The sequence below is a fragment of the Sciurus carolinensis genome, chromosome 8, assembly GCF_902686445.1.
Source record: "Sciurus carolinensis chromosome 8, mSciCar1.2, whole genome shotgun sequence".
Taxonomy (NCBI): Eukaryota; Metazoa; Chordata; class Mammalia; order Rodentia; family Sciuridae; genus Sciurus; species Sciurus carolinensis.
Genome location: NC_062220.1, coordinates 126,483,788 through 126,493,125, shown reverse-complemented (window position 1 = coordinate 126,493,125; position 9,338 = coordinate 126,483,788). Strand labels below are relative to the sequence as shown.

The following is a 9,338-nucleotide window of genomic DNA, read 5'->3' as shown; positions in this document are numbered from 1 at the left end:
GACAAGGGGAGAACGGCTGTCCAGACCTCCCGGCCTCCCCAGGCCGTGGAACTTTCCAGTTGTGAAGGTGCGCTGTTCTTTAAGAAGGAAGGAGGAGCTCAAAGGGGACCAGGAGGCTCCCAGCTGCTCCCGCCGCAGGCCAAGGCGATTCCGCCTCTTCTTCCAGGGTGGGGATGAGCCTGCCGCTCAGCCGGGCTGAGGCTGCCCAGGGAGGCGGAAGGCCCCGGATGTGGTGCTGACACGCCCCCCCCCCCCCCCCCCCCCCCCGCCGGGCACCCCGAGGGCCGAGTGTGGAACCCGCCTGAGCCCCTCGTGCCCTTGGTCTTTCCGGTTCCCCCTTTGGGGTGGAAATGCCCGTCCTCTGCCTGGTGCACCGCTGTGCTTTGGAAGCGCGTCAGTCACCAGGGGTCACAGGTCCGCAGACGGGGAGAGAGTTTGCCTGGGGAAGAATCGTACCTGTGGTTTTACCGGTTGCTGACTTCAGCGATGTTTGGGTGAGACTTGGGGCATTAGGCTTGCGAGTGGATGTGGCATGAGTTAGGGCCCTGGGGTCTCCTAGGGGGTGCAGCAAATGTGTTTTGCATTCGAGAATGGCATGGATTTTTGGTGGGACCAGGGACAGAATGCCAGGGACAGAATTGTGTCTCTTCCAAATCTGTTGACAGCCTGGCCACCACTGGGACAGTATTTATCCATAAGGGCCTTGGTAGGTAACGAAGATTCAAGAAGCTCATAAAGGTGGCACCCTAATCTGATATGTCTGTGGCCTTTCAAGAAGAGGAGATGGCCTGGCGTGGTGGCCAATGCTATCATCCCAGCGGCTCTGGAGGCCGAGGCAGGAGGATCCTGAGTCCAAAGCCAGCCTCAGCAACAGCGAGGCCCTAAGCCACCCAGTGAGACCCTGTCTCTAAATAAAACACAAAATAGGACTGGGGAGGTGGCTCAGGGGTCAAGTGCCCTGAGTTCAATCCTGATACCAGGAAAAAAATAAGTGATATTTATTCTCTCTCTACCAGAAAAAAAAAAAAGTGTATTTATTCTCTCTCTCCATTTCCCTTCTGCTGAGTGGAGACTTTGCAAGAAGACCATCTACGATCCAGAGGAAGAGCCCTCACCAGGAACTGAGTTGGCTGACAAGCTGATTTTGGACTCCTAAGCTTCTAGAACCTTGGGAAACAGATCCATTGTTGAAGCGACCCCGGATCTTTAGTTATGGCGGCCTGAGACTGGGGGTGGGGACGGGGGCGAGGGGCTGTGTCTGATGCCGGGAGTCCCCCCAGAACTATCTTACTCCAGACGTCCCTTCAATGTCCCCAGGACCACTCCAGAGTGGGGCAGTCTGTCCTGGCATTGGAAACCCCAACAGGTGTCCATCACTTCCACCCCCAGAGACTGGAAATGTGCCCTCTCATGCCCTCCGGGAACCTTGGCACCAAACCCCACAGAGCTTCTTTTTCACTGGTTTTATTAGCATCAATATATACAAAGTGGAAAATGACTTCATTTCATTATTCTAGCTTACAAAGTTGGTTTTGATTTTTATTCTGTTCGATGATAAAATGAAAATGAAAATCTCCCAGGGTCTGAAACAACGCACAACATCGGACCTCAAATCACGCACACTGTGCCTCCCCAAGGACATAGGAAGGTCATGCCCTTTGACCCTGCCCCACGGAAAGGCCCTTTGTGCCCAAGGCTCCTGTCTCAGCCTGAAGCTACCCACTCCCCCCCCCCCTACAAAGTCCCCCCTTTTCATCACCGTCCTCTTGACGTGGCCACTTTTCTTCCTTCTGGGCTGCTGCGTGGCTTTGAAAGCAATCAGCCTGAAGTTCTGAAAGTTCTCCAGGGAGCTGGCTTCGAAAGATCCTGGTTAAATCAGATGATGGTATCAAGGAAAGACGGCGCCAGAATTCTTACACCGGTTAAATAATCCTACCCAAAGTAAAAAATAAAAAAAAAAAAGGAAAGTTCTGAGCTCTAGGCTGCAGAGGGTTGAGTGTGTGCATTTTGAAAGCACAGGGTGTCCGTGGCCAGAGACAGGGACGGCCTGTAGGGATCAGCATGTCATTGATGCCACAACATGCATCTGCAGAAGCTGGCGATCTCTGTAAACGTGTGGTCCCACTGTTTGAAAACTGAGTGGCTCGTGGGAAGCCTCAGTCCGTCCTCGAGTTTCCAAGAGTGCATCCGGTTCAAAAATATCGAATCCCAATGGGCTTTTAATTTTGATCTTATAAAAACAGACACAGGCGAACAACGGTGAATGAGTCGTCTCGGACGACGTTTGGCACACGAATGATGTTTTACCTTCACGCAGGACGGGTACACATTCGGATATTTCAAAGAGAAAAGAAGACACCCACTCGTGTTTCTGGTGGAGCAATGCTGAGCTCTCACGACCACCTCTGGGCTAAAGTGAACTTAAGACCTGGTGGAGGTGCTGGACGAACACAGAGCTAAGACACTGTCCTCTTGGGGGGAAAGAAAAAGCAACATCTTCTCTACACCATCCTCTGGAGCAGAAATAAAGACTTCTAGGTCGCAGATCTTTACAAAGGCGAATGCTTAGCTGGGTGTGGTACGTTCTGAAATCAAACAGCATCTGGAGTCCGTCCATTGCAGGGAGTCTAGGGGTCCAGGTTAGAAGACGCATCAGATCACAAGAACAGCAAGGATCGAAGGTGACCTTGCTCACTAGCAACCTCGATGGTTTCCTCTGGTTCTTTCATAAACCCGGGTGGGCTTTGGGCTTGGGAAGATGGTCCTTTGTGATGTCTTGCGGGACATTTCCCCCCGGGAGCAGATAGGCAGGATTCTCTTCTGGCAGAAGGAAAATCTTGCAGCCTCAGAACCCCCTCCCTGCTCCCCGGGATGAAGGTCCCAGCTCCTGCCCGGGGAGAGAATCTGCCTGCTCAAACCCAGCTCCCCATCTCCCTCCCGATGTCTCCAAAAGATGGACTCCCAGCCGTTCTCCGTGAGGCCCAGCAGCCAGGAAGGATTTTTTTCTTGTTTGAAAACCAGTAGATTTAAGAGAGCATGGAAGGGTGTCAAAGGGGGTTCCAGAAGCCACCGAGCCCGCGTGCCTGTCTGTCTGAGCCACGTGATCACCACAGGAGCCCCCTGCCTTGCCCCCTGCCTTTTCTTGATACTCCTTTTAGGAAAGAGCTTTCTAAATAGTCGCATGCCTGCTGATTCTGCTGGATGGGAGTTATAGCCTCCTGGGGGGGTTACAGTGCCACAACCCCTCTGTGACCTGGAATTCCTCCTTCTGTCCTCATGGACTCCAGCGGAAATCATCCTTCCCACCAGCTGTCTCGCTGTGCATTTAATCCCTGCTCCAATTCCTGCACCCACATAGCTTCTAGCATCTTCCTTCCAAGGTCTTCCTCCTCCTCCTCCATACTTGAGAGCGAGCTTGTCCTGAAGGTAAGCCCTTGGGAGAAGCGAAGCTTTGGCCTCTCTCCCATTTCAAAGGCGAAGACGTTGCAGAACCCTGGAATAAGAGCAGCTCACCCCTGGGGTTCTGGGCAGGCCACCTCCTCCCTCCCAGCGAGAACCCTGCCAACGCTCCCACGCGGAGCCGCGTCCTGCTGTGCCCGTGGATTTATTGTCACAGCCCGAGACTTGCCCTGCCAAACAAGGTGATGGACGCTGGCACCTGTCGGGTCAAGGACCTGCTCCTTTATCACTGAAGGAGTGTCAGAGAAAATAACATCTTATTAGCTCAATTCCCTCGCTCGGTGGGTCCCCTCGCCCAGTTTTTCATTGGGATTCTCAAATCTCGCGTCTTCTCTGAAAATTTTCCTCCGTCATTTATCACCTTTTGAGAGAGAAAACATTTTCTTATTTTGCCAGCGCCCAGTAAGGCCAGGGTGGCACGAGAGGAGGCATCTTGTATGCCTTCAAAGGCGCCTGGGAGGGAGGAGATGAGGGTGAGACCTTTTAGAAGCTGGTAAGATCAGCAAAGAGGGGCAAACCCAGCAGGGCTGAAGTCCAACCCCAGTTAACCCAACGAGAAACACCCTTTGAACACTGATCTTGGGACTTGGCTCGGCACCCCAAACACCATGGGCGTGGATGTCCAAGATGCATGCAGTTCAATGCTGCTTAGCAGGGCGTTGCTCACGGGGGGGAGGGGCGGGGGACTGGAGCTCGTCGCCTGTCCCTTCTCGGCGGCCGTTGACTGTTCTGCAGACCTTCCATCTGCCTTCAGAATTGCAGTGCCACTTGAATTTGGCTGCAGCTACAGTGCCTGGAGCCACACCTATTTCAATTTTAAATATAATAAATACAGTGAAGAAAACAGTAAGTCTCCGATGAAGAGTCTAAAGAAAAGACGGCGGGCGGCCAGCTCTGGACGGGCGTCTCCAGGGGGGTGTGACTGAGTTCCTGTCTGTAGCTCCCTCTCCAGCGCAGCCGCTTCAGATGGAAACCTCGTACTCTCTGGTTTCCTGCAAGAGACAGAAGCGCAGGTGTGGGAAGCCCTGGGTGGGAGGTGAGACCTCGGTGGTTCCGCTTCCTCGGAACTCCTGAGCCCCCGCCCTTGGCCTTGGGACCCCGACTTGCTTCTTGCAATGGGTTACCTGCAAACGGCGCGCAGCGGGTACGTGGAGTGTGCTGTGGGCTTCTGCTGGCGTCTGCCCTCCTGCCTTTACCAAGGGTAGGGCATGCCCCATGACCCCACAGGCTGATAAAGGACATGGGCAGTGGATCGAGCCGCCCGGATAACAACCAGCCAATCCTAGGATTACCAGCCACCCCAAACCCTGCCTCCAGGGCATCTGAGCAAATGAATGTTTGTGGCTTTGAGCTACTGAGTTTGGGATTGTTTTCCCTTGAGTACCATGACAGCTCTACAGGGAACTGATACACCCTGATCATCCCTACGAATGACGTCTAGTCTCCAAAATGCCACTTCCAGGATAGTTCAATCTAGAAAGCGTCTTCACAGCAAAGAGAGCCATCAAGAACATGAAGACGGGGCCTACAGATTCGGAGAAAATCTTTGCCACCTCAGACGGAGCACTAATCTCCAGGATCTATAAAGACTCGAAAAACTTAACGCCATGAAAACATAAAGGAATGGAAGAGGCACTTCACAGAAGGAATATGATCAGCCAACAAATATATGAAAATATATACAAGATCTTCAAGATCTGTAGCAATAGAGAAATGCAAATTAAAACTACACTGAGATTTCATCTCACTCAGTCAGAATGGCCATTATCAAGAATACATACAACACTAAGTGTTGGTGAGGATGTGGGGAAAAGGTACACTCATACATTGCTGGTGCAACTGCAGATTGGTGCAGCCACTCTGGAAAGCAGTGTGGAGATTCCTCAGAAAACTTGGAATGGAACCACTATTTGACCCAGCTATCCCACTCCTCAAATTATACCCAAAGGACTTAAAATCAGCATACTACAGTGACACAGTCACATCAATGTTTATACCAGCTCAACTCACAATCACTAAACTATGGAACCAAACAAGATGCCCTTCAAGAGATGAATGGAAAGGCCATCTATGCTAAGCCCATGGCTAATATCATTCTAAATGGTGAAAAACTGAAAGCATTCCCCCTAAAATCTGGAACAAGGCAGGGATACCCTCTTTCACCACTCCTATTCAATATCGTCCTTGAAACTCTAGCCAGAGCAATTAGACAGACCAAAGAAATTAAAGGGATATGAATAGGAAAAGAAGAACTCAAACTATCCCTATTTGCTGATGATATGATTATATACTTAGAGGAACCAGGAAATTCCACCAGAAAACTCTTAGAACTCATAAGTGAATTTAGTAAAGTAGCGGGATATAAGATCAATGCTCATAAATCTAATGCATTTTTATACATAAGTGATGAATCTTCAGAAAGAGAAGTTAGGAAAACTACCCCATTCACAATAGCCTTGAAAAAAAATAAAATACTTGGGAATCAATCTCACAAAAGAGGTGAAAGACCTCTACAATGAGAACTACAGAACACTAAAGAAAGAAATTAAAGAAAACTTCAGAAGATGGAAAGATCTCCCATGTTCCTGGATAGGCAGAATTAATACTGTCAAAATGGCCATACTACCAAAAGTGCTATACAGATTCAATGCAATTCCAATTAAAATCCCAACGACATACCTTACAGAAATAGAACAAGCAATCATGAAATTCATCTGGAATAATAAACCCAGAATAGCTAAAGCTATCCTTCGCAGGAAAAATGAAGCAGGGGGTATAGCAATACCAGAACTTCAACTATACTACAAAGCAATAGTAACAAAAATGGCATGGTATTGGTACCAAAATAGAAAGGTGGATCAATGGTACAGAATAGAGGACACGGACACAAACACAAATAAATATAATTTTCTCATACTAGACAAAGGTGCCAAAAATATGCAATGGAGAAAAGATAGCCTCTTCAACAAATGGTGCTGGGAAAATTGGAAATCCATATGCAACAGAATGAAAGTAAACCCATATCTCTCACCGTGCACGAAACTAAACTCAAAATGGATTAAGGACCTCGGAATCAGACCAGAGACCCTGCATCTTATAGAAGAAAAAGTAGGTCCAGAGCTTCAACATGTCGGCTTAGGACCAGACTTCCTCAACAGGACTCCCATAGCGCAAGAAATAAAAGCAAGAATTAATAACTGGGATAGATTCAAACTAAAAAGCTTTCTCTCAGCAAAGGAAACTATCAGCAATGCGAAGAAAGAGCCTACAGAGTGGGAGAAAATCTTTGCCAATCATACTTCAGATAGAGCACTAATCTCCAGAATCTATAAAGAACTCAAAAAACTCTACACCAAGAATGCAAATAACCCAATCGACAAATGGTCTAAGGAAATGAACAGACACTTCACAGAAGAAGATCTACAAGCAATCAACAAACATATGGAAAAATGTTCAACATCTCTAGTAATAAGAGAAATGCAAATCAAAACCACCCTAAGATTCCATCTCACCCCAATTAGAATGGCGATTATCAAGAATACAAGCAACAACAGGTGTTGGCGAGGATGTGGGGAAAAAGGTACACTCATTGCTGGTGGGGTTGCAAATTAGTGCAGCCACTCTGGAAAGCAGTATGGAGATTCCTTAGAAAACTTGGAATGGAACTACCATTTGACCCAGCTATGCCACTCCTTGGCCTATACCCAAAGGACTTAAAATCAGCATACTACAGAGATACAGCTACATCAATGTTCACTGCTGCTCAATTCACCATAGCCAGATTGTGGAACCAACCTAGATGCCCTTGAGTTGATGAATTGATAAAGAAACTGTGGCATATATATACAATGGAATATTACTCAGCCATAAAGAATGATAAAATTATGGCATTTGCAGGCAAATGGATGAAATTGGAGAATATCATGCTAAGTGAGATAAGCCAATCTCAAAAAACCAAAGGAAGAATGATCTCGCTGATAAGTGGATGATGATACGTAATGGGGTATGGGAGGGGTTAGTTTTAGGGTTAGAGTTAGAGTTAGGGAGGGGGGGCAAAAATGGGGGAAGGAAGGACTGTATAGAGGGAAAAGAGGGGTGGGAGGGGTGGGGGAAGGGCAAAAATAACAGAATGAATCAGCCAACATTACCCTATGTAAATTTATGATTACACAAATGGTATGCCTTTACTCTATGTGCAAACAGAGAAACAACATGTATCCCATTTGTTTACAATAAAAAAACCCAGCATATTACAAAAAAAAAAGAGATGAACGGATAAAGAAATGTGGTAGATATACACAATGGAATATTACTCAGCCATAAAGAAGAATGAAATGATGGCATTTGTGGGTAAATGGATGGACCTGGAGACTATCATGCTGAGTGAAATAAGCCAAACCCCAAACGCCAAAGGCCGAATGTTCTCTCTGAAATGTGAATCCTGATACACAATAAGGGGCGGGGGAGGGAAGAAGAGAAGTTCATTGGATCAGAAAATGGGGAACAAAGGGAAGGGAGGGGGATGGGAATGAGAAAGACAGTGGGATGAACTGGCATCACTCTCCTCTGCTCATGCTGAATATGCGACCAGTGGAACTCTACACACGTCCAACCACGAGAAGGGGAAGCCACACTCCAGGTACGTGTGACGTGTCAGAATGCGCTCTGCTGTCATGTACAGCGTAAAAGAACCAATGAAAAAATCGTCAGGACCTAAAAACAATACGTAACTCAACTGCCCCTCCCACTGGCCTGACCCTTCTCTGGGATCTGGAGGAAGCTGCAGCGGGTACAGAGCAGCCTCTGTCCCCTTCCTGGGGGCGCCATCTGAGGTGGCTGCAGCCCGAGCGTCGCCACCAATTCAATCCTAATATTCCTGGAGCTTGCAGAATGAATCCCAGGCTCCCCGGCGTGGAGCAGGGAGAGGTCACAGGCTCAGCTTGGAAGTGGCCATTGTCACCAGTTTGGGTGGAAGTCTCTGGTTCCTGCTGGTCCCCACTAGTAAGCAGTCAGAGCTACGCTTGGGGCAGACGGGAAGTAGGGGGCCCCCACTGTCCCCCCTCCCTGGTGTTCATGCTCTGGTGTGGCCCCCTTCTCTGGGGGGGGGTGTGATTCTAGCCAGCAGAACACAAAGCCTGCAGGATGCCACCTCTGCCTTGACACTGGGCAGGACTGTGACTTCTGTCTTGTTAGGAGGCCTTGTGGTGAGCGGCTCTGTGGAGAGGCCGACATGGGAGGTGACCTTTAGATGACGGTCCGCAAGAAACGGAGGCCCTCGGCCACAAGGGAGATGTGATCCCACATCGTCCCAAATGAATCTGAAGGGCTGCGGTCTTGCAGAGTCATCCCCAGCCTATCAGTTCCTCCCGTGGACCTCAGGACCTTGGCATATGCTCCCCGGTTCACTTGGCATCCTCTGTCTTCACCGTCTAAGTTCCACCACATCAGCTTTGCCATCACTTTCGCAAAGCCGTCTTCCCGCCCTGCTCCTAGGGTTCCCATCGTGTGCTCTCCAAGGTTTTCCAAGGTTCTTAAAAATGATAACGAACGGTGGGGACATTCCTGGGCATGTGGGATGGCTTGGGACTCAAGGGGAGGCCGGGGAGCACTAGAACTAGGGTGGGGGGCGAGCTGGACCCTGGAGGGGCGTCCTGGCCGGCACCCTCCGCCACGTCGTTCCTTCCTGTCTGAGGACCTCGACCCCCTGGCTGCTCAGAGATCCGAGCCGGCTGTCCCAGGGCGCGGCCAGGGCCCGCGGAGACCTGCGTCTGCGAGCTCCCGACAGCATCCATACCCGCCTCCTTCGCAGGATCGGTGGCTCTCTGGCAGTGGGACCGAGTCCACGGCCACGAGCGGAGGGATCCTGTTGCTGGGTGGCG

The 9,338-nt window shown here is 49.6% G+C and overlaps 1 protein-coding gene across 3 annotated transcripts in view; it reads right to left on the bottom strand.

The window, feature by feature from the left end:
* Positions 1-1,457: 1,457 nt before the first annotated feature.
* Positions 1,458-9,338, bottom strand: part of Sez6l (seizure related 6 homolog like) — a 173,779-nt gene continuing 165,898 nt past the window's right edge. For all 3 annotated transcript variants that reach the window (XM_047562820.1, XM_047562821.1, XM_047562822.1), the window contains exon 17: positions 1,458-4,451. In XM_047562820.1, the coding sequence (XP_047418776.1) occupies positions 4,422-4,451 (30 nt within the window). In that variant the 3' untranslated portion in view covers positions 1,458-4,421. The remainder of the gene's footprint in view (positions 4,452-9,338) is intronic.